Source organism: Dicentrarchus labrax, unplaced genomic scaffold, assembly GCF_905237075.1.
Source record: "Dicentrarchus labrax unplaced genomic scaffold, dlabrax2021, whole genome shotgun sequence".
In the NCBI taxonomy this organism is placed as follows: Eukaryota; Metazoa; Chordata; class Actinopteri; family Moronidae; genus Dicentrarchus; species Dicentrarchus labrax.
The window spans coordinates 14983057-15008937 of NW_026136702.1; the positions used below are offsets into that span (position 1 = coordinate 14983057).

The window sequence follows — 25881 nt, forward strand, 5'->3', positions numbered from 1 at the left end:
ATTGTTGCTATAAGAAATTATTAAACTGCCCAACTTAAAATTGAAAAATGATACCTATTATACCAATATTACGTTTCTATTTGTACCTTTTGAGGATAAAATGTCTCAAAAATTGTGTCAAAATCTGACATGTATGGGGCGCCCTGGTGGCTCACCTGGTGACGGGGCTGACTGCGGCGGCCATGGGTCCACTGAGTCCCGACTTAGGCTCTTTGCTGTGTGTCTATCATGTCAAATAAAGGCGAAAAGTCCCCCCCAAAAAAATCTCTAAAAAAATAAATATGAAGTATGAATTGTATTTTTTCTACCATCGCACAAGAACCAAATGGAAACTCCCCCTCCCCCATTTTCAACAAAGTAAGCCGCATGTAGTTCTGTGGTTCTGTGTTCAAAACAGGTTTACTATAAACTCAAGGTCAGAATTAAACAATAAGTGACTACTAATTTTCATGTTTCAAATCTTCTTCTTTAACAAATTATTCATTACTAAGAGTCCAAAAAGTAATTTTTTAAAAATTATTTATTAAGAGTGTAAGAACAAAAAACTAAGCTATTCTGCTTCATCATGGCTGTGAGTGGCACATTCTGTATCAAATGAAGCTAAATCCTGATTGGTGCAGGGAAAAGAAAATGTCATGTTATCTTTTTCCAACTGAGCCATGTCCACTTAAAACCAGTGAGTATATGGTCCGGAAAAAACACAAACACAGAAATCTCTAATGTGCAATAACCAAAACACTTCAGCAGACTGTTGTGCATTCATAGGACCCCATTAGCCATAAAAAGAAGCTATTTGAGAAAATATGTTTTTGGGGCCTTAAAAAACATCTCTCACATCAGTGATGTCTGATTTAATTAAAACATTGCCCAGCCCTAATGGTGACTCCCACCATAGCTCTTAAAATTGGTTAAGCGCTGCAATCTTTATTATTTCAGACAGAAGCAATTTTACATCCAACTATAAAGCACGATTTTAATTATTGCATTACCTGCTAAGATTTCTGTTTGGGCAAATACAATCCAAAACTTTTCCCTTTTACCTGAAAACCTTTTTGTTCTGGTCCTTCAATGAGTTATAACCATATGCTTACAAGTCATAACTCAAAAGCAACATGAATACATATCAGCAGCAGACTTGTGTAAGCCCAGTGTTTGACCTTTGAATAATTGAGGACAATATCTGTAGGTGGCCCTCCCACGCCTGTCATCCCGCTGTTAAGCTCCTTGCCCAGATGCACACTCCAGGCGAGTTTTTTAACACTTGAAAAAATTGCTATGCTCTTTATTCAATGAGTTATACCAAAGGATTCCCTAAAGAATTTCTTGGCTGTGAGTGACAGCGATCAATCGCGTCGTTAAGCTTGATGATGCACTTCCATGGCGATATTTTGACCCGAGCATTGAAACACCTGCTGGCATTCTACATTGTGGCTGGTAATGAGACGGGAAAAGGGCTGAAGATGAGGGACGAGAGGAGAGCAGAAGAAAATGAAGAAAAGGACAATAGGAAGCAAGGACGGGAGGAGGAGAAGGATCCTGGAGAGTTGAGCACAACAGACAAAAGAGCTTCAAGAAACAGGGAAGAGTAGGATAAAAAGAACAAATGCCAAAGGGAGTGTTTATCTGCATGTCACACAGGGGCTAAGGGATGGGAGGCTGTGATTAGAAAGACAAATCGCTTCATTCACAAAACATGAGCTTTACAGAGACACATCCAGCCAAGCAAAGTGCAGTGGAACTGAATTTGGATTGCCAGCTTTGACTGCTTGAGATAATGACGTATAAAACAGTAAACTGTCACAAAACTTCTGTTATAGACTTAAGAAACCCCTGCCCAGAGGACCCCCAAAACAAACAGCACATTAATTTTGTTTCTGAATATAAACAAGTTGTCCTCATTTTTTAGTTTCCAAATAATTTAATCAGTGTGATTTAGAAAAACTCATGTGCATAAATAGGAAGAATGTATACTTTGAGAGAAAATCACTCTAAAATCAATGTAGTGTACACACAAAATGAAGGTAATTAAGTGAGTCCAAGGGCATCAATATGGACGGCTGCTGTGTGATGACATTATCAAGAGAGCCTTTAGATCTCTCAGAGTCCCTTTCATCCCAGTTGATCCTCATATTGCTTACGGAAACAGTCACCCACAGGAAAGAATTCCCAGGAACGCTCCTGATACATTTTCCACACATAGGATTCCTGGCAAAGACAACAGAGTGGTAATACACAGGTGGGTGACAATTTAAAGGAAAAACTAACACAAACCTCCATGTCTCTGCAACCCTCTCCAGTCTCCCATAGGTGTTTAACTGATTCACATCATTTTCATTCTAATCAAACTGTTGAATGGCACCTTGTGTGCTGTTTGAAAGCATCTGCATTTGTCATGTTTTTCCATTTATCTATTCAGGTTTTCCCTTTAATATGTCATCCATCTGTATCTTTAGATCACTTTAGATCAGTAAAATGACTAAACAGTGTCCACAAAGAATACAACTGAAACTGAAATTAAGTTCTTCCTATGTTTGACTGGCTTGATGGAGTTATATTTTCCACATTCCACCTAGCAGCTACTTCTTTAATCTATACCTGAGGGAAAAAAATAAATAAAAACTCTCTGAAAGACTATACATACTATATCTAGGGATGAGTTCCAGGGCCCAGCTCAATTTTGGAAATAGCACCAAATTGTCCAAAATAATTCAGGCCGATAAGCAATTTAATATTTTTGTACTTTTATCACTTCTGCAGTATCACATTCAAAATGCATTCTGTGCCACAAAGATAAATCCAAATTATTCCAAATAAGATGGATTTATTATTTTTCTATTACTCTGTGCTGCATTTAAAATTAAACATGTTCTCATCTCTTCTGATGCGCATCCGTTTCATAGATTTACGTAAACTAAGTTTGAAACACAGGAGACAGAGAGAGAGAGAGAGAGAGAGAGAGAGAGAGATGCAGCTCCTTTGAAATTGAAAATGTTTTTGCTGATTGAAAGCCCTCCTCTTTGCTCCTCGATGGAACAGATCATTTAAAATGTTACAGTGAAAAGATTATAGAACAAGTGAAATAAAATACTTGCCCACTTGCAATTTAAAACCCCCACTGGCAATGGTTTAGAAGTAAAAAGAGAAATTATAATCAAGGGGTATGCCTGACATGAATATTATCATAAAATGTGAGTGTTGGGACTGATAGGACTTTTGAAAGACAGTATGAATACAGATTCTGTCTTAGTTGAAAAGGTTACACTACAGCTTTGTCATTGCAGTGGCAAATGCTGAAATTAAAAGGTCACTGAGACATGGAGCAACCATTGTGGAGCATATATTATGGAAAGTGAGATTTGGCCATGACAGAATTGTTTAAGAGCTGCAGAGGGTTTACACCTTGCTCTTACTTTGACTGGATCATGCAATAAAACAGAAGAGATAACTATTATACCTGCCCTGTGTGTTCAGTTTCATCCTTGTTAATGAGGTACATCAGAAAAAATCTGTAAGGACACAGAAGAGGGATTCATGTCACATACATCCTGTACATACTTGGGTTTAATATGGGGAAATACACACTACAGGCTAGAAAGATGTAGCATTAAATTAAGAGCCTGTGCACATGTCCTAGGATTATAGTGATTATGGAAACAATTGGTTAGGTATTTCAAGTGGAAATACAACTAAACATAGCAGCTGTATTTTGACAATCAGGTTAAATATGTACTTTAATGGTAGCAAATATTAGCTGATTAACAAGAAGCAAGTAATACTGACTAGTGACCTCTCACTTTATTAAATTATGAATTATGAGGTTTCAGACTGTAGACCTTTACCAGGTAAGCTTAAAATGTTGTATGAAGGACTAGCATACATACATAAACATGAGCAGGGAAGAGTCCATCAGTCAGAGGAGTCTAGTGTTGGTGGAACATGCAAAACAGTTACAGTGACAGGTGAGTTTTAGTATTAAGTTGAGACACTGGCAACCCGAGGCATGAAGGTGGTGAGCATGAGTCAACTCACAGATAGTTGGCCAAGTTGTGCTCCTGTAGAGTGTGGGTCTCAAAGCCATGAGGGACTTTATCAAAGTATTCACTTCCTATTCCACATATAAAACATTTGGTCTGCAGGAGGAAAGATGTAAGACATGTAATAATTCATGAAACAGGCCTCTCTAAAGTATGTTGGGGGAAAAAAATTAAATTCAATTAAATTCAAACCTCAAGACCAGACGCCTTTTGTTGTAGTACTCTGCACTATGACTCAAACACAATATTTAGTCTGCTAAGTCTACAATATGACACCTTTTAAGTTGTTTGTTTTTGAAAAGACACTGAAAGGACGCCCACAAAAAGGAAAAAGACTGTAGGATTACTCACTGGCTTCTCATTAGACACAGAGGGGCATATTTACTGAGGATTTGCATCATTTGGGAGTACTAACCAGTCAAATTACTGTTGTCCATATTCACTCATGTATGTATATACAATGGTTTTATGCTGGTAAAATTTGTGTTTTTGGGTTAATGCAAAATGTATTTTTGAACTGAATTTAGGGCTTTGAATTACAGGAGGATAGGAAGTACAGTAGCAGCTGAAATTGATTTATCACTGCAGCAAATGTCTGAATTGTAACATCTGGGGAAAGCAGCTGTTTAATTTTTTTTTTTAGACTTTATAGACACTAAATGAAAACACACATTAATAACTGGTGTGTTATCCAGGAAATCTGGTGCTGATAACCATGAAAAAGGCACTCCATCTTTAGATTAAATGATATAATGAATTTATTCTTAGAGCATAGGCAATAAAACAGGCCGAGTATTGACTCTAGGTCAGCCTTCAATATACTTGAAGAATTAATTCATTATATAATATCATCTAAAGGGGGCCTTAGTCATTTTTCTATGATTATCTGTGCCACTTGACATTAAGCAAGATTTCTGTTTTTTGTATACCTTCACCTGTCTAACTAGCAGCCTAAGAGCATCTGTCGGATCAGCCATCAGAGCCATGCAGCAATTCCTTCTTCCTCTTTAAAATAATATGACGCTACTCTAAACAATATTATCACGGCCACTGCTCGCTTCTGTTCTCTTTAGCCTTTGGCAATGTGTTAAACATTTTGCTTGCATTCTTTCTGAATCTGATATTTTTATTCAACTACCCAACAGCTGTATGCTACTTTTCATGTGATGTGTTTTTTCCCATGTGAATGTACAGGGGCAGATACTGACTACTGCGTGTTTGTTACTCAAGTGGGGGTGACCATAACAACAAATGTGTTCAGTGACATCACATGTGTACCCTTAATATTTGGAGGGTAGCTCACCACTGTTTGTCAGATCCTCTGTGCTGCCTTGTTGCCTCAGCAGTCCAGCCTTTGATTACCTGCTTTCCTTTCCTCTCCTGCACCTTTGGACTTGTTTGCCTGTTCTGATTACATACCTGCTGCTGATTGTCAGCCTGCCTAACCACATAATAAAGTCACTTTTAACCTTACTTGGCCCCTTACTGGGCCTGCCTGCAGTGTCTGCTTTGGTAGGGTCCTGTTCACACACACTGCAGAGTCATACCTCTGAGGGATGCACGCACTGTTGCTACCCACTCAACCAACCTTAAAGCTACTCCACAGGCTTCAACAAAACAGTGATTCCATGTAATTTTGGATCAGCAGCTGAGCAATGCAATTTGTGGAATCGTAATTAAGAAGAACTGCATCTTCATTTATATTCTACTGCATCTAGCTTTTACATTTTAAGCCTCAAATAAACTTACATTTTCATACAACACTAATTATGTCAGCATAAGTAAAACTAGACTCAAATAACAATTGAAACAGACAGAAAAGGCTTTAACAGATAAGATTTAACATTCTGTAATTATTACCCACTAATTAGAAGAAAGAGATAATGGTATCCTCTAATTAAGGCCAATGGTTCGATTGTTTCCCGTCACACAAGCTCCCACAGCAACTAAATGTGCTAATCTACTTATATATCTTTTAATAGTCCTCGCATCTACATCAGACACAGCATTGCATACTTTATAACCAGACAAAATGTAAATTCAAATTGTTTGGATAGTACAGTATGGAGAGAGTGTTTGTGTGTGTGTGTGTGTGTGTGTGTGTGTGTGTGTATGTGTAAAAGAAAGTGTTTTATCTCACCTCCATATCCTCTTTCACTTGCTCCTGCTGGTCACGCAGCTCCCCAAACGCATCAATTATCAAGCCTGAAAACAGATCATGATTGTGTGTCAGTATATCTGTTTGTGCACAGGAATGTGCTTGGCTGTGCCAGTGAAACTTAAGGACAGGAATAGACAGATGCTTTGTTCTTTTTCCATAAAACACTCATCAATGGTAATCAAACAAAAGTGTGGCTTGGTAAAAACATGTGGTATACATGTTGAGGCAGGTCTGCATTTCCAAGCAAAGACAGTGTGGGGGACTCACCCTGGATGATGGCCAGGAGGATGACAATGACGAAGAAGAAAAATGTGATGTCAAAGACGATGCGTTCCACCTCAAACTCATCCCCAGCAGGGTCCACGATCTCATCACCAATGCCCCCACCCGCACGCACTCCCACGTACATGTGGAACATGTAGCACTGAAAGAAGACATTTTCATTTATTGTATAGAATGTATTCCACCTGAGGATGAGGTCAGTCTTCTCTGAAACTAATCACGCCAGACAGGCATTTTCTCCAGTTATCTTCAACAAGGGTTTGAGGTAAGGCGAGGAATTGTAAAGTATCTAAGGAGGACTAAAGTATTGTTTCTCCAAATTCCGAGGATAACACAGTATGTTGAAAATTCAAACGGCAAAACTATTTATTCACTGCATTTTCATCCATGCGTGATGCTTTCTGGGGGGCAGTTAGAAGTTTCAAACAGGCAACATTTTTATACAATTTTACAGAATAGTTCCAATCAATATTCTTCGCCTTAGACAGTACTTCCCCACAAGGAGTTTATGTGAGTATGAGGCAAACATCCAAGTTGTCTACCAAGAATGGTACTGTGCTTTTAAGTGAAGAAACTTGAACAAAAACAACATAGAAATTGTCCGCTAAACTTTCAAAATTTAAAGCATGAGACTAAACAGTTGAGTGAGATGTCTTCTGCTTATCTTCAGGTATTTGCCGTTTTGCATTATACTTCAACTGTTGTGTTGTAATTATGGGAAAGGGATTGCAAATCACTGTTGCTAAAGTGCATAAACAATAACACAGACTGAGGATTTAATGTAATATTCCCCACCTACGATAATAGTAGTTTTATTCAAATGCTATCGCTGCCCATCCGCCTGCTAGTGAGAGTGACAGTAGAGTCCACATCAGAATAAAGAAGGTGGTGGGATGTAAATGTTGTGGATGGCCTAACAAAGAGCTATGCTGAGGCTTCTGGAGCTGTTTTGTATCCATGTGTCCATCATTTTATGGAAAAGTAGAGGAGGGACGAAGACAAGAGGCTTTTCTCACTCCAACAATGGGGATCACTGTCAGCATCCACTTCTACCCCTCTCAGTCTGAGGAGGTAGAAAATGAGGTGTGTGGCTGTGTTTGTACTAGAAAGATCAACATATAGAAATAGAGAGGATAGGTAGAGGTAGATATGTGGAGACTGGAGACTACTTGTGTGCGTCAATTGCACATTTAACTCACAGTAAGCATGTCATTGCATTTCATGTCTTCGGTGTCCTTGTCGTCGCTCTTGTTGTAAAACTTCCTGAAGAAGTTGAAGGCCACGACAGTGTAGAGATACACGACGACCGCCAACAGGCCCACAGTCAGGACCAACTGACAGACACACACATAATTACAAAAGGATAGACAGAGGCAGATGGGCTTTAATACGCTTCTTCATCTTAGAAAAGCCCCCATATAACCCTACAGCGTGAAAGCAAACATCACATGCATGCAAACTGCAGCTATGAACACACACTAAGACAGATGGATAGAGAGGACCACCCTACACACACACACACACACACACAAACCTGTTTCCCATTGTGTGTGACAGAGGAAAGGATGGTACGAAGTGTCTTAAACCCCATGGCGATGTCCAAGAGGTGGGCAGCAAAGAAGAAGTTGTTATAGTGACCCAAGACCGACATGGCCATGTACCAGGCCAAGTATAAGAAGGACTGTGCGCACACACACACATAAGGAAATTCACACATAAAGACAGGCAATATAGATTACCAGGACAGATAGAGACAAATGTGTACTTTAGATAAGGCAGAATCACAGGATATTACCACCGTCACTTCTGCAGCATATACAATAGTATCAAACAAAATTGTAGCACAGTAGAACAAGCGATTGAACAAATTAGGAATAAGTCATAAAATATCTGATGTTTTACACACACTGCTCGTCATATTATATTATCTGTTAACATAAATTGCAGGAAGTGACGGCTTTATCTTGTCTTTGTAGGAACAAGAGGGCATACACAAACAAATCAAGCAAAAGCCATTAAATATTAGACACAACCAAACTTACATTGTCAGTGAACACAACTCCTAGTTTCCAGACCTGGTACTTCATGTCAATGGAGTTAAATCTGAAATAGACAGCATTATCAGACAGATACATGACGGTAAGAACCTAGAAGACAAGGTAAAAATGTACATGGCTAAAACCCTTGTTGCTACAGTGTCTCTTCTAATAGAGGCTGTCTGTTATGTGGCATCATCTCAGAATGTCCTGTTCTTCTTCAAGTACAACATAATGTTCTAGGACCTTTTGTCCCAGGTAACACAATACCTCACAAACACATACACAATATAGCATGGCTATAAATAATGGCATGGGCCGTCTGAAACATTATTTCAAGATGTTAAAAACAGGGCCCAGACAAGAGTTGGACATAACAGTAAATAAGGCCCTGGTGTTATGTTCATGTTCATCAGGATTCCCATTCACCTCCACAGTAAAATGCATTAGAGAAAGAGCTATATCGATTTCCTAATTTGAACATTTTTCTTTTTATATCAATACCAGGCTGTCCGTATGAAAATATGCGTCGTACAGAGAAGGATGCTACGTTGCTATCATCAACCACCTGCTCAACTGCATACCATATTACCCATCAAAGGCCAGAATTATTTATTATTTATAATTATGATGTACATGCTACACGGAAATACAAACACAATGATGATCATTTTAAGGTCTTGTCCTTTGTTTGTCACACTTAGGCATCAAACAAACAAGAAAAAACATTAAAAATGCTATCCTGTTTAATAATCCAACATATTACTCTCTGAAACTGTACACAAGACAAAAATAAATGACAAGATCGCTGCACTTTCCCATGGATCCCTTTAAAAATGCAGATTTTTACTCACAGAACACTCCAGGCAGTGTCTCTCTTAAGCCTCCTCCTTTCCTTTCTCTCTGAGCTGAAGTCTAAAGCAGCTTGGTCCAGACCTAGGAGTTCACTGATCTTCTCACAGCCATACAAGTCACCATACTTATCCATCACCTGGGGGGGGGCAAGAAGACAGGTTTACTTTGCGACTAAAACAAGTCTCTTCAGTGTCTTGCAAGAAGTAACTGGCTGAATTCTGCAGTCTGTGCCATAATGAGATGGCAGCTTAGTTCTGCTGACAAGATGATGGTGCTGCTTCTGATAGCTACTGAACAAAAAAAGGAAGGATTCCCATGCTGACGATCCAATATTTTTTTGCGGGCATGGTGTTTGCAACCCCCTATGGCATGGTGGTTGGGTAAATGAGTAACGGTAACTCTGGTGCATGTTGTCTTTATTGACTGTAATCTCACAGTATATACATCATTTGTATATATGTGAATGTACAGTGAACCTTGGCTAGTAAATACTTACTTAATTTAATCATATAACAGATGAAGAGTTTTTCTTTATTGTGCAGCTATGGCTCTAAGAAACTTTATGCTACTTGATTTATTAATGTAAAAAAACAAGAGCCAGCCAAAGTCTAGTTTTATTACAGAGCCATTTTGTTATTACAAACATTAGTGCTTCACTGTACGGTAAGCAATATTTACAACCTCCAAACTCAAAAGTGGATTACCAGAAGAACTTAAAGACATTATACCATCTATTTTATTGCAGCCTCTTAAAATGATGCAATACAGAGTGTGGCAGTCCAAGGCGTACTTTATATAGTACCGGTGGCAAAAAGTGCCTTAAGATACAGTGCCACTAATGGCCACAAGATGGCCCACAAAAAATTAAATCCATAAAAAAAAGAAAAGAAAATTTGTGTCAGTTTCAATGAAATTCAACATTATTACCCACTAATTAGAAGAAAGAGATAATGGTATCCTCTAATTAAGGCCAATGGTTCGATTCTTTCCCGTCACACAAGCTCCCACAACAACTAAATTTACTAATCTACTTAATCTTACACACACACACACTGAAGTATATATATATCTTTTAATAGTCCTTGCATCTACATCAGACACAATATGTTTCTTTCATAAAACATTATGGGCTAAACAGCTACCTTCACTTCTTTTTATATGGATGTTTATGGAAATAAAAAAATATTTTATTTGAATACATTATGGTCTCAGTGGTTCCACTTCCTTGTCTTACTTGAGTCCCCATCAGGCCACCTCCCCTTTGTCCAAATTTGTAATGTTTAGGAAAATGTCGGGACATTTCTGAGCAGTAAAATCAAAGCTTCAGAAGCCGGTGAGTGCCATCACATCTCTTTACAGTCTATGAAACAGACAGTATCACTCTACAAGTTAACAGTGTATTTCTATTTATTATGGATCAATTTTGGAACAATTGCAAGATACAACAGAGAGTTGTTAAGGTGCCACTATTTAGCTGGAAAGAATATCGCTAATATTCTGAAGACTTTGGGATTTTGATGATCGGTTCGCTTGACTGAATAAATCTGTGAACTAGTAAAACAAGATAGTAGTACTCTAGCTTGATTTAACAGACGTAAAGTTTTATTTCCCTGCAGTATATTATATAACTAAAATGTTCTTAAGAAATAACATAGGCAATCAGAATGAGGAAGCTAAAAGTGTTGCACCGTCTCTGGAGACAATAAAATCCACTTTGCTACCTGATAGGGGAATAATTACACCTGCCATTAAATGGCTCATTAAATTTCATTTAGTTTCTTAATGCAGTGTCACTGAGTGAAATATGCACACAACTGCATACATGGATAAGCACATTTGGAATATAATGTGTAATATTTTTGCTGTTCAAAATCACAGCTGCAGTCCACTGAATATCTTACCTTCCTCTTTACAAATTTATCCCAGTAATTACTTGGAAATGATCTGAAAAAAGAAACAATTAGTTATAAAAAAATACTGGTGATAAAATTGTAATTAAAACCGTATTGGTAATTGAAAAATCACTGTAAGTAAAACATGCACTATACATATAACAGGTGCCGACAGCGAGCTCCTCAAACATAAAGCCTAAAACGTGTTGTTATTTGATTTTATTTAATATGACATCCTCCCAGTTGAATATGTGGCTATGAACATACGGTGTGTTAATGACCAGTCGGTCCCATTGCCCTTTGATGTCCTCCTCAGGGGGCTGCTCTGTCACATACAGCCCATCAAACTCAAGCCTTCGTGCCACTTCCTTCTCACGTTTGAAGATCACCAATGGTACCTGTCAATCAAATGCACTACAGTGATCTCTTGACTCTTTGAATACTGTGTTGTTAAATTGGCAAAACCTAAGATCTCAGAAATACAGATTAGCAATGTGCTTAACTGTCTGTAAATGACTGTAAATGACTTTATTATAAATCTGCGAAAGGTACGTGCACAAGTCGGTCTACCTTGAGGCAGTAGTAACCGATAATACAACAGAAGGAGATGACTGTGTGTGCTACAGCCAGGAAGTGGAGTGACGGCTTCATGTATCCACTGCTCTCCTCCAGCACAAAATAAACAGTGTCCTTGTTGTCATCTTCAGTAGCAGAGTGCAGCTCCTCCCTGTAAACAGATGTGACCACTCTTTCCCCCTCTTTGGATGCAGGCAAGGATGCAACCTGGGAAGACAGTAAGAGACCAAAAGAAAGAGTGAATTCATCAAAGAAAAAGCATTCTTTATCTGATAAAGAAAAAAGAAACACACAATATAATGCAAAACAATTCAAAAGACAACAGACTACAGCATCCAAAAAGTCAACCGAGTTTGATCAACTCCTCTCTGACAGTCTCTGGTGGGGATAGGTATGCTCTCTAGTTAAACTATTACCTGTAGATACCTATACAGGCTCTGGTAAATCTAAACAGCTTTTTTAGTCTGCAAATTCATCTACAATAATGTCTTTTTAACCTTTTTACGTGAAGTTGATTTACCTTTGGATTGGGAAGGCCAGAGGGTACAAGGGCCTACCAGGTAGTCTAAAATAACAGGCATAACAGATCATATTTTTTAAATTAATCAAAATTAATGTGTCAAATTATACACCAACCTGGGGTGGCTAGGCAGTTTTTTTAGAGGTGGCAGCTGTCCCCTAAAGTCAAGCTACTACTACAAATACTTTAAATATTACAAATTTGCAGTCACAAAAAAAGTTCTTAGATTCTTTACTTAAGTAAAATTACCACACTGTATAAATACTCTATTACACATAAAAGTAAAGTATAAAATTATTAGTAGAAAAAAAGTAGTAAAATGTACTTAAAGTATCAAAAGTAAAAGTATGTTATGCAAATGCCCCCTTTGAGTTGTGTATTGTTATATCATTATTATATAATTACTACTGAAGCATTTTACTGTTCAGGGTAGTCCACGTGCTGTTGTTGACTACTGTTTGTGCAGTAAATATTTTATGTTTTGTATGTGAAACTGTAACGAAAAAAAAAAAAAAAGAGTACCTGGTAAACACAGCTATCGGAAAAATAAGTAGTGTAGTCTAGGAAAAAGTACCTCAAAATTGTACTATTGTACAGGATTTAAATAATTGTATTTAATTACTTTCCAAAGTGCACCACTACAAATTTGATGTAACACTCACCTTGTAGAAGAGGAGGATGAAGTTGATTGCAAAGGCGACAAACAGAGCCAGCAAACGCATGTTATAAAAATTCCTTGCAAAGTAATTCTGTTAAAAAAAAGGAAAACGTGTTTTCTGCATGTATAAGCAAATTAAAGTGCTTGTAAGTGTGCATGTTTATCTTTGTTGGTGCATGTATCAATAAGTGCACAAGCATGCATAAGTGTATTTGTCTATTACCAGCAGGCTCTTGTTATGAGTGCTTATAATCTCCCAGAGGGCTGACTGTTGGCTCTCTGGTTCCTCTGACTTATTAGAACTTCTCTTGGCTCTCCATTCTGCCTCTGCTTTCTCCTTCCCAGTATTCTTCTCAGATTCCTTCCCTCTGCACACAGTCCAAGTACAAACAGAGGGAATGCCAAAGAGCTTTATTTTAAAGGGAATAACTGAGATAATGAAATCAAACTTTTTTATTTTTTTTTAGGTTTTATTAGTTTTAGACCCACCATACATTATTACCACTACCAAATCCACTACTGTCATTATTTTTTCTACCTTAACTGACTCAGCATCTATTATTTAGGATGTTATAAATTAGATAATCCCTCTTTGAGGATTAAATTGACTCACTTTGTATGAAGCATTTTCTCATCTTCTGTGTTTTCCTCCTTGGCAGTGTGGGCCTTAAGTTGTTGTCAGTAAAATTCATGAAGAAATCAAAACTTTATAAGAATCACTACAATATCGAAGCAGTACAACACTGAGAAAATTATGTTGAACTTGTGAGAAATAAAACAAACTGCACATCAAAAACAATATGATACAAAGATAGAAATGCATCCATACCGTGCCCTGATGCTTCTCAGAAAAATCTGAATTTTTTCTGGAGGTTGTGCTGAACAGGTCAGTCAGACTGGCTGTGAGGTCTTGCGTTATAAGTCTGTATTGACTTCCCTCCTTTTTCACTTTGAGACCGAATATATCCGACAGCACATCGACCTCCCTAGGGGAGGTCACAGCTGCCACCTGCCCGATCTCCCTCAATTCTCTCTGGGAAGACAAACTGGCAGAGTACTTCCTCTTCCGATCCACACTACTTGGCACCCCCATGACCTCATCAAGAGTTGGCTCAAGGATGCCCCCCAGCAAGTCCGATATCCTGATCCTCTTGGCTCCCTCTATGAGCCCACCACTAACAAAGGCGATGTACAGCACATATATGATGCTGCGAATTACAACAGAAATGAACTGGACCTGAGCCATAAAGATCAATTTGAGGAAGAAAACAGCTGACATGAGGATATCCTTCAGGGTCATCTTCATCATTGTCTTCAGGTTTTTGACAGAGAGTAGAGATATCAGCAGTAACAGCCAATGATAGATGAAAAACATTTCTTTGTTGTCCAGCTTTTCTTCTTCACTCTTACTCTTCTCCTCTTCTCCTCTTTCAGCATACCTCTCTCCAGTGTCGGAGCCAGATATCTTGGCTGCAAGTTGCATCTCAAAAATGGTGTCCTCACAAAAATTAACAAACATCTCCATTTTCTCCTTCTCTCCACCCTCATTTACCACATCAAAAATGAATTGCCTCTTGGACTCTTTGACCTGAGGCTTCTCCCATTGTGTGCGGCAGGATTCACTGATCTCAAAGTAGACACGTTCAATGCGCTTCCCACCACCAAGGATCTCAATACGTCCAAGATAGGGCTGGAAGTAAGTCAACACGCACTCTGCCAGTTCCATAAATGTCCTTAGTCTCGAATCATTGGGCATATGTTCGGACAAATTGGTAAGGAGAACCGCGATACTGAAGCTAATGTCTTTGGCTGGCTCGTGGAAGCGATCCACAAAAGCCTCATAATCCACAATTTCACTGTCGTCAGTCTCCATGCAGGAGAGGAGGAAGTGAGCCTCAGATTGGGAGAAACGCCGGCAATTTTCCATGGCTTTCTGGAAGTCCTTCCTAGAGATGCAGCCCTTATGATCAGGGTCGTACTCTCTGAAGGCATCTGAGGAGGTGAGGTCTTTAAGTTTGAGGAACATGTCGAAAAACTTGAGGATCATCTCCACATTGCCTGATGATTCCACCAACATATCAACCATCTGCTTTCCAATAGTTCCATTGACGACATTACCTACAGGGAAGAGAGGCAAAGATAGGTATAGTTAATTTAAAGTTTATTTATTAATGATAACTAGTAACTATTTATGATCATAAATTGTGAAAAACAAAAGGGGAAATCTTGCCTTCTAACATGGAGAGCAAAAAAACAACCATGTCCTTTTGTAAATCCATGAGCTCTTTCAGAAGCTCAATTTGCCGTGAATCCTATATATAAGAAAACGTATTTACTGTTAAATTCTTAGCAAATTGTTCTTTTCATTTCATATATTTCTTTTTATATATTTAGGACACATTACAGAGGGAGTTTACAACAACCAATTAACAGTAAATGTTTTGTATTACTATTGCCAGGAGACTAAAATGAGGCCGGCTCGGGGAAGAATCATCACTATCATTTTATGTTTCCACAGAATTTAAGAGGATAATAAGCTCATCAAATGACAGTGGATCGATGTGCTATACCTGAGAGAGCTTCATTTGCATGTGGGCAAAGACATGGAGGAATCCCACAACAGCATCCCACAGACGACTGTGAGCTAGACTCTGTTGGTTGCCAGTACATGGGCCCTAGATAAACACATCAATAATGTGAGCTGCATCATTTTAATAAACATCTCAACTAGTAGAAAGAAAAGTTAACTTTCAGACACATATACATATGCAGGCAAAGAGCAGTAGATGCTGTTATGCCTATAGGAGCTGACAGGATTATACATGAAACACAGTATGACACTGTAACACGTAATAGAAACTGACCGACCTGTATGTACTCAGTAAGTGTGTTGAAGACCTGTTTGGCCACTTCGATGGCCTTGGAGAAGTTGTGTTGGCCGTGTTCATCAATCACGTCCTTCCCTGAGTAGTACCAGTAGAAGTCACTGATTGACTCCTGCAGGGTGCCACAGAAAAAATATTTGCAGATCATGAGCTTAAAAACATCAACATTCTCTTAAAAACAAAATGTCATTGTGACCAAAACACTAAATATAATGTTTTGGTTACATCATGATGAATTTACAATTGCAGGATATTCAATCTGATGACAGATTAACCTGTATTTAATCCAGCATCACGAAGGAAAACCTGTCACTGTAGGCTCACCTGTACTCTCAGTAAATAGTCCACGGTGGATATTATGATGTTGACAGTGGTGTTGTTGCCTGTTTGTGTTCTCAGGTAATTCTGGAAGTCTAACACATGAAGAAAGTAAAAGCATGCTGAATAGAACCTCAAAAGAGCATTGCAATGAATTTCATTCTGCAAAATGGGCATCAACTATCAGCTCTTACTATTAGCATAATTAAAAAAACAACAAAGTCTGTTTTGTTCATTTAAGTATGTCATCCATTAGTTTACAGACATCAATATCATCTATGTGAACTTTGTGACACTGTGTAAGTGGTTACAGCATAGGACAAATAACCTGAGTTGTGTCCTTCACAGAGCAGCTGTAGAAAACGAAACAGGTCACAGGTTATGTCTTTGTCAGGCATCACTTTCTGTCCTGAAAAAATCATATACAGAAAAGAGCAATAAGTAAAAGGATGAAGGGCAAGGAATGAGTATGACTGTAGTAAAGGTATGACAGAATGAATGAATGAATGAGAGTGTACGCAGAATTTAGAGAAGTAAAAGAACAGAAAAATCAGGCCAGAATGGAGTGAAGGGAGACAGCTATTGGTAATATTCAAGAAAGAGAAAGGCAGAGAAAAGATATGGGAATTTAGAGTATGTTCAAGGCCAAGGATCTCACAGCTGACTGCTTGCTATGGCTCCACAGAAAGTGTATTTTTTATTTCCATATGAATACAGTACCTGAGCTCTCGTCCATGGCCATGCCTAATCCCTCTGCTTTGTTCTGCCTCTCAAAAGCATTCAGATCCAGAACACTGGATAGCAGAAAAAGGCGCACACACACACACACACACACACACAAAAGGAGCATTTTTATCAATCTGTACGTGAAGCCTTTGTGACATTTGACAGGATTTTTCTGAGAATTTTCTTCATTCACTCACCTACATGACAGCATGAGTCCAGCCATGCTCTGAAAGAAGCCAACATCTCGCTTCTCTCTCAGATAATCCAGCATTTTCTATCAAACAAAAGCATCAAAGACAAGGTCTGCTGAATGGAGGAGGATCTCATCTAAAGCAGATATGATTAGCTTAAAAAAAATGTATTACTGCAAGCTTTGCTGCAGTGTCTCTGTGTAAAAGCAGCATATTCATAAGAAGACACAGCATTTGATAAAGAAAGTGATGCGTTCTGAATAAGTGAAAACCTACTTTTAGTTTGAATGAAAATACTACTGTATGAATAGTTCAGGTCCTCCTCGTTATGGGCTCTGTGGTGATTTACCACATAATGTGTCACAGCACATCTCTACTCATTAAATTTATTATAACATTTGTTATGCAGCTGCAACAACAGTAGCCCACAGCTTCCACAGACGACAACGATTTACAGTATACCATATTTTACAGTTGTACTTTTCTAGTTTTAATATTTTGTGTATTTTCATTCATTAATATATATATTTAATATACAGAATTGTGAATGCAGTTAATCTACCAATCAAATCTAGCTCCTGCAATAACCACATTTCTTAGTGTCATCTAATCTAATTTTACCTCTTCTTTATCTTATGTTTAAAAATAATAATCTCAAATAAAGTTTGAGGGGGGCGTGCAAATGTAGGATTGTACCTGTTGAACAGTGGCATTACCCCCGCTGAGAACAGCAATACCCAGCTTCAATGTAGGAGCAATCATGGAGCTCATGGCCCCTGATGGGATATGAAATTTATCACAGTCAGAGAATGTACAGTGCTGACTCAAAATAATATTGCATGACTGTTACTGATCATGATTCACATTTTCAGAAAAGGGCAAAGCACAAAGAAAAGCTTCACTTTATTATCAGATAGTCCAGCTCATCTCCGGTATTCAGCAAATATATATAAGTATCTTGCTTACGACTGGCTCATCTAAAGCAACAACAACTTTATAAAAGACTAAAAAACAGACTAAGCTTGATATAATTATAATTTACTCCAACATTTGACTGTTTACTACCTTTGCTAGCACTGACGGTTTGCAGGACCATCTCAGAAGCTCCACGACGATGCAGCCTGGCCTGCTGGTACAGCAGCTTCTGTTTCTCCATCTCCTTCTCCTGATTGAAGAAAGGTCAATTTATAACTGTATCTCAACTATTGTTTTATAATAAAAAAATATATATATTTACATACACATAGATATTTCTTATAACATTTTCAAATAATATTTTTTTTTTTTGCAATACAAAAAAATTAAAGGAAGAAAGTCAAACCAATTACAATTAAATACTATCAGCAAGAAACACTTATTACTTATTATAAACATCTATTTTAAAAGTAAGAGCCCATTCACTCACTTCAAAGCTTTCCCGCTCCTGTTTATCCTCAACATCATCGTCCTCTCGGTGGCAGCTCTGGGAGATCAAACGTACAACAGTGTGGTAACAAAAATCAATATAGAGAAGATACAAAATGTAAAAACTCACTGCTCCTGGGTTTTTGGTATATACTGCATGTGACATGGAAAAAATTAAAGCAATACTTTAAAAAAATCCCATTTAAACCATACAGTTTATGTCTCTTTCGTGTTTATTGCATCCCACAATAAACAACCTTTCTGGCAGCAGCTCCCTTTTTAAGTATTTTGTCTCATCACCTGTTTTGAGCATTACTCTGGCCTCCAGAACTAGGAATTATTATTAATCATTACACCTGTGTAAAACTATACATGTAACATAACAGACAGTTGACCCTTTTGAAATAATGCATGATTTAGTGTATTATGTGAACACTGTAACAAACATTTAGACACTAATCTAATCTCATTCTTCATATTCCGTTACCTTGGCCATTATAGCGGCGTAGGACTGATACAGACTGTCATTTCGAGGCTTACTGTGAAGAAGGAAGGCAGATGAGATAATATTAGTGTATTTCAAGGTATGAACAGATGCAGCATCCTAAAAATGGCTAGTCAATGACAAGTTCTAGCCGATACTCACTGGATCAATTCACAGCGCCTAAATGTGATTCTATTGTTTACATAGTTGCAGCACCACCTCAAAATGCCCCTAAGCAGTGTGTGAATCTAGAATGTGACCACTGTACTCAAAGGTCTGACCAGTGGCATTGAACATTTTTACACCAGCCCACCTGGAATCTGGCTGATTTGATCAGATCTCAGCAGTGACTGCACAAGAGAGAGTGCTCCCTCACCCGACAGTTAATTCAATGTTATGCTCTCAGACAGCATGTGAGTCTCTGCAGGAATATCATGGCAATATCATGGCAATATCACAGCAATACCTCACTGGGATTGGTGGACCAAATTATGTATGGATAAAAAGAGAACTACAAAAAAACTACAAGAATACATACTCTCAAATTTGTTTGATGAACTGATAGTTTAAGCATTAGGCCAAAGAAAGAAGAAAGTGCTCCACCAATGAAGATTTTACAAAAAGTTAGATAACATTATGAGAATACTGTAACATTACTAAAACCTCTATTTAAAAATAATCTAAAGGGAAAAATACATGTCACTTCTAACAGTAAAAATTTCTGTTGGGTGAACCCACAAAGAATCGAAAACATGACAAATTTCATGCTTTCAGAAAACAATGGACTCAGAAGTTTAGGGGAAAAAAATCATGCTTATGACCAATTCAATATTGTCTTTCCTGTTGATGGGTTTGACCAGTAATACAAGTAGACTGGAGTTTTTAATGCATGTGATCTTTTATAATGAACACACACACACACACACACACACACCTCCTTTCTGTCAGGGCGCTTCGACCAAAGAGTGTAATGAGTTGTAGGAGAGGATCGATTGGTTTGGCACCATCCTCCACGTCATTTTCTTCCTCCTTGTCACCTCCACAGACCTCCATCACTCCTCCCTTCTGCAGTCCAGAGAGAGAGTGAAGCCACTGATATGTGCTCTTAAACATGTCGCACACTGACCATCCACAGCCTCTGGTGGCTGTCTAAAGTTAACACGTTAGGTTTGCTCTCCCAAAAACACACTATACAGTATACACAAACATATATACAATGATTGAGGTTAAATATTTAAAAATAATAACACAATAGAGGCTACACAATGTTACATCACACCTGTCAACTTGATCACATATAAGGGACTTTTGTTATAAGAAAAGAAAAGGAGTGGCGTTCCAAAGATACTGTGTGTCTGATGACTGTCGGAGAAGCATCTTGAATCATTCTCTTAGTGCAAAATGGAAAAGCATGGTAATTTCATGTAAACTGCAAAAGCAGAACACTGTAGTATAAGTATACAGTGTTCATTTGCAAAGGAGATGGGCTTGGCATGCTGCCTAGAGGATGTGCTGCTTAAAAAGCCAGATCACAGAATCAGTTTGAGACATGTGGAAGAAGGAAAATGGACATCTAGGTGAAAGGTTAAAAAAAGCTGCCTGGGTGCTTTGGTCAAGGTAAGCTAATGTACAGTAATGTCCATAACATGCTAAACCATGTTAAAAGGTGCAATAAACAGTTAATCACAATCAATTTTGGACAAAATATGAGGTACAGTCACATTCATCAATAAATAATCGGGGTTATTCATGGAAAGTTGCATTTTGTGTTTCTCATCCGATCATAATTCAAAATAAGACCTGTTTTATCTTGTTACCAATTTTTTTTAAACTAGTAATGTCAAGATGGCTTTTTTCTCCCACTCACAGCTAAATCCTCCACAAGCTTCTCCTCAAAGCTGTGGTCCTCAGCTGATATCCAGGACTTTTTGTAGCCTTGGAGGAACAGGTTGACAGCCCTGTGCCTGGGGAGGAAGAGGGAAGAGTGAAGAGACAACAAGACATTTATATTTGTCTTATGAGAAATGGACAAATGCAAATAAGATATTAAAAAACAGACAGCATAGAAGTAAATGATTAAACTATAAAAGAGCTCTGATTAGACTAATAATTGCTCATTCATCAAGGCCTCTTATGGCAATCCAAGGTGATGATTATTACATCCACCACAGGGTAACAGTGCTAAACCACAGCTATAATTGAAGAAACACCAAAAAACATTTGTATATCACCTACATACCACAAGCAGCCAAAGGGTTTTCATATGCTAATGGTTTTACATTTCCTCTCCATCACAGTAGTACCTTCTGCACAGAGCTGCCATTTAGATACATGAATAGGTTTATAGTCCTATGGTTCTACTGTAGTTCAAATAGCATATTCACCATTTCTTGGTAAAAAATACAGTTTTAACAAAATGTGATGAAATTATGGTTTTCCCCAACTCATTCTGTGCCAATCAGGAGATCAAAAGCCCTCAATGAATAAATGAAGCAACAAAATGACTATAATTTAAAAAACAGCCAAGGGCCACTTGTCGATTACCCTTAATATAATTATTTTCCGAGCCGTTTTCACTCTTTTGAGGCTTAACTGTTAAATGTACGTATAATCTCAGAGGGTCTGAAAACACTACTCCTACAAAAGAACCAACAAATCCTACATGACAAATCAGGAGATGATTCTCTTTCTCTTATAAACTCATTTAGGGAAAAATGTTCACTCATACTTACACATATAGCAAGTAACCTGAGCACTAACTGGACTTTTATGGGTGCAAAGCATCCATATATACATAATGCATTTGTACCTGGGTAAGTTGTAGAGTGGAGCCATCCTTAGGCAGGCTACCACAGCTCGTTTCCTCTGTTTGGATAAGACCTTGCTCCCTGCAGGTTTTTGGCTTCTCTGCGGGTGTTCCACCTGACAACAAAACCAAAGATAGAGAAGTTAACAAGGTAGTGCACATGAACCTCCAATGACATAAGGGGTTTCGATGTTGAACAACCATTTTTTCCTCATCGCAGGCTTTTGTCCTATCAAACAGCTGAAGGCAGGGCCAACTAATAATGTTGGCAGACTTTAAATTAGATGAGAAAACAATTTAGCAACACTACTGTAACTTCTACCATAAGAGTCTTTACTTTACTCAACACAACAGACCAGAGTCTAATGAAGACTCAATAAACAACAAAATCACTTACTTTACAGAAGACGAGAAGAAAACTCTACTCAGTCTTCATCAGGGATTTTTATAGAATGCATAAAAGTACAGCCTCCAGTATATATACACCACACAATGGTTTAGATACTGGCCCAGTGACGACATGACATACAGATGGGGCTAAAATAAAATTCTGGATAGATATTTCCCATCAGTCTTAGATTACAGTGACATTTTACCCATGTGTGCATCAGCTGTATCTCTAAAGCCTCCAGATGCCCTCTATCAATATGCACTAAGATTTATTACTGGTGATAATTATAATACTCATCATTCTGACATGTATGCAAGGTTGCGTGGCCCTGTCCCCGTTAGGCGTGATAGACATGAAGTGTTTATTTATTCATAAGGCCACTTCTTTTTACACTTTTGTCAATGCTGTCTTTAAATGCAGCTCAAAGGATTTTATTAGGTTGTTTGTTGTTAATGTTTTTACTGAGTTTCGAAAATCCAGTTTTTCTCTTTGTGCACCAGCAACCTGGAATAATATGAAGATCAATCTGAATCTCATTTCCATCCTTAGGGCAATTTAAATGTTTAATCTCATCTTATTTCACTTCCAATTGCTCTTGTTTTAGTTGATTCATTTGCTTAAATTTTAATTGCTTTACTTCAAGGTTTTTGAAGTTTGAAGTTTTTTTTTGTACTTTTATTGCCATTTTTATCTCAGCTTCTTATTTGAGTTTTAATTGAGTCCACATAAATATGTTAAATAAATAAATACAATCACACAAACTTGTTTCTAACATTATAAACCAGAAAAAGCCTCTTTCAGTTTCCTGAAGAAATTAATATTATCCTCTCTGTTACCAATAAAATCAATAATGGCTCCATTCTTTCCCAGTTAGCCATGGCAGTGTGAGAGTAAGCTAGTATGTACAATACCAGGACCCTGAAACTGAAGCTGCTTTTTCTGTGACATGTCAATATATATATTGTGTAAAATGCCTACAAAAGAGAGAGCCATCACTGAATCTATGTAGGCAATATGTCTTCTTGTCATTTTAGAGCCAGCAGTTGATTGGACTACTAGTACACATTTTCAGTAGTTTGTTTAAAAAAATATTTGAATGTCTGAATATCTGTTTTAATATTATTATTAAAGCTCACCTGGTCCAGGTAATAAAGGACTTGAGCTATTTCCAAAATCCTGTCTACAGTCCTTTGGGTGTCAGTGACGACCCCGAGCTGTCTCTGAGCTTCTGCATAAAGGGTCTCCTGTCTCGAGCAGTTTGATCCCTGTGAAGAGAAGAAAGAATAGCACATTTATCATTATATTCAACCATTCAATTAAAGATATTTTTAGAAATGCCGCTGAAGAGGTCCTAAACCCAGGGAAATAATGACAATGGCAATGACAAAAGAGAATCAGCAGTTCAGAACAAGCACAATGCAAAAACACATAAAGGAATTAGTGAAGGAGCTTGGTTTGAAATGGCTAGGCTCAAAAACATCATTAAGGAATCAAGTTGTCTGGAATCTTGCTTTTCCTATTGTCTTTAATTTCCTTGCTTGAATTCTCATTTAACCAACAACAACAACAACAACTACTAAGACTCACTGCTGACAAATAATTAATTTATCATTTATTTATTCATTTTCATACAACCAACAAAGGATGGATCAAGGACTGTGAAAAATATGGTCAAATTTCTGTTTAAAAGTTAGTGTATGCTAATGACAAAGCATAAATATATGCATTTTTTCATCACTGTCTTATGAATAAACATATTTGTCACTGACTCATAAAAAAGCCAATATTACATGCATACTGTCACTAGTGAACAATAAATCACTGACAGATTATTAAAAAAAACTGCTTTGAATTTCACAATCTATGAGAGCTCCTTCAGTTTAATTTACCACACACTTCTTTGGCATGTCAATGAATATGTGGAGTGTAGAAAAGATATGTGCTTTGTTTATACTCAAAATTCAGACTTCATACAACCAATTTATATATTCTTCTTTTTTTCATTTGCACTTAATTTCTGCTCCAACTAAGGATAGACTGATAGATAGACTTTTTTCAAATATTGTATAAATATTTAAAACAGAAGAAAGAAAATGCAGTGACAGCCTTTACCTGACTCTGATGTATAAGGCAGTTGAAAACATGCTCTCGAATCTCATCTTCAGTGTGCTTCTGTGGAAAGCAAACAATATCCATTAACATTAAATATACTACATACCACAAAGATATTTTAAGACCCTCATCATTGTTATGATCACACCACACTGCAGATCATCAAAGGCGCACATTCACTACACTGTGATTTACACCTAACAGATTTCGCCATCAAGGGGACATCATTAATACTGCCCACATTTCCAACCAACCTGAGTGAAACCATTCTTAGCCAACGTGATAAGGCTCTGGTCGCCTGGAAAACAAACCCTCAGTCCCACAGGGAGCAGTCTCTTCACAGAAGCCACAATGAGAGAGGTGTGTGTAGAATAACGATCCCCCTTCCTCTTCATCCTTCTTTTCTCGTGGTTGAACTACGTATTGAAAAGCCATGAATATAAATGTACTTATTTGAGACTAATTTAACAGTTGCCAACTTTTTTGTGCTTACCGTATAACTACTAATAGTGTCTAAGAGTCATAAGAAATAAGGCTGACCTTTGACATTTTGTCGTTGTTGACCAAGAAAGCCAAGTTATTGATTTCATTCTGGACCACATAGTTCTGTTCCTCCCATTTGAAATTCTGTTGTAGCAAAAATAGGTGAAGAAAAATTCCATGGTTTATAAACGTAAACTATTCACTTGGATAGTACTGACAAAAACAAAAAAACATTATTATGAGTCATCCTCACATGAGATTTTGCCCAGAATATAAAGACCACTGCCACCATGCTGAACAGCTGCTCAGCATCAGGGTTAGACTCTTTCAGCCAGCTGGCTCTGAGACAAGACAGACCAAAACACATCACATTATCATCGCAGAATTTACTCCTGTAAGGCTTAACATATGCCTTGAATAATAACTAAAATAACCACTCAATGCCATGCATCTTACTATTTTGGGATCTTCAAAAATATTATTTTTCCCCCAATCTGATTTTCTATAGGGTCCAAAAATATTATTTTTAAAGTACTTTTCACTGTTTACAATTGACCAATAATTGTTTAACAATTATTTTCTCAGTGCTTTACCATTCCAAGAGACATTAATGGAAAATTTTGTGTCCAAAAGGTACTGAATAACTTCAGAGGCAAGACAATATTTACTGGTTCATCAAGTTCCTTTCATTGAGTCTATAAATATTTCTAATTTCTCCTGGAGCTTTTGGCCACAGAAAATAAGCTTGCTTCCCCACATCTAAGCTCCCTGGTAGCATGCCTTACCGATTAGAATCCACAAATGGGATGAGGATGGGATAGAAGGTGTAGAGGTCTCGCACCAGCACAGTGAACCTTTCCTGTATCTGCATCTCTGCTTCTGATGTATCACACTCTTCTGCTTTCATTTGCTCCTCCTCTAGCAGCACACATTCTGCCCTCTTCCTCAATTTCTCCATCAGTGGCAGGAAGTGGCTCTTTAACAACTTAGAGCAGGCTTTGCATATGATTGGCTGACAAAAAACTGAAAGACATGACAACTGTTAAAAGTGGGGAAAAGAAGAATGA

General features: G+C 37.7%; 1 protein-coding gene across 1 annotated transcript in view; it reads right to left on the minus strand.

Annotated features, from left to right (window-relative positions):
* Positions 1-502: 502 nt before the first annotated feature.
* ryr2b (ryanodine receptor 2b (cardiac)) overlaps positions 503-25881 on the minus strand; it is a 63933-nt gene continuing 38554 nt past the window's right edge. The window contains exons 69-104 of the mRNA XM_051377760.1: positions 25600-25837; positions 25068-25155; positions 24872-24958; positions 24586-24747; positions 24332-24391; positions 23356-23484; positions 21832-21944; positions 20890-20986; positions 19957-20087; positions 19026-19077; positions 18540-18596; positions 18200-18299; positions 17831-17910; positions 17141-17217; positions 16938-17011; positions 16546-16626; positions 16224-16312; positions 15883-16011; positions 15585-15689; positions 15245-15326; positions 13844-15132; positions 13628-13680; positions 13238-13382; positions 13019-13105; positions 11831-12043; positions 11528-11658; positions 11270-11312; positions 9368-9504; positions 8520-8580; positions 8012-8158; positions 7677-7811; positions 6463-6619; positions 6175-6239; positions 4030-4130; positions 3455-3506; positions 503-2205 (exon numbers count right to left, since the gene is read on the minus strand). Of these exons, the coding sequence (XP_051233720.1) occupies positions 2110-2205; positions 3455-3506; positions 4030-4130; positions 6175-6239; positions 6463-6619; positions 7677-7811; positions 8012-8158; positions 8520-8580; positions 9368-9504; positions 11270-11312; positions 11528-11658; positions 11831-12043; positions 13019-13105; positions 13238-13382; positions 13628-13680; positions 13844-15132; positions 15245-15326; positions 15585-15689; positions 15883-16011; positions 16224-16312; positions 16546-16626; positions 16938-17011; positions 17141-17217; positions 17831-17910; positions 18200-18299; positions 18540-18596; positions 19026-19077; positions 19957-20087; positions 20890-20986; positions 21832-21944; positions 23356-23484; positions 24332-24391; positions 24586-24747; positions 24872-24958; positions 25068-25155; positions 25600-25837 (4943 nt within the window). The 3' untranslated portion in view covers positions 503-2109. The remainder of the gene's footprint in view (positions 2206-3454; positions 3507-4029; positions 4131-6174; positions 6240-6462; positions 6620-7676; positions 7812-8011; positions 8159-8519; positions 8581-9367; positions 9505-11269; positions 11313-11527; positions 11659-11830; positions 12044-13018; positions 13106-13237; positions 13383-13627; positions 13681-13843; positions 15133-15244; positions 15327-15584; positions 15690-15882; positions 16012-16223; positions 16313-16545; positions 16627-16937; positions 17012-17140; positions 17218-17830; positions 17911-18199; positions 18300-18539; positions 18597-19025; positions 19078-19956; positions 20088-20889; positions 20987-21831; positions 21945-23355; positions 23485-24331; positions 24392-24585; positions 24748-24871; positions 24959-25067; positions 25156-25599; positions 25838-25881) is intronic.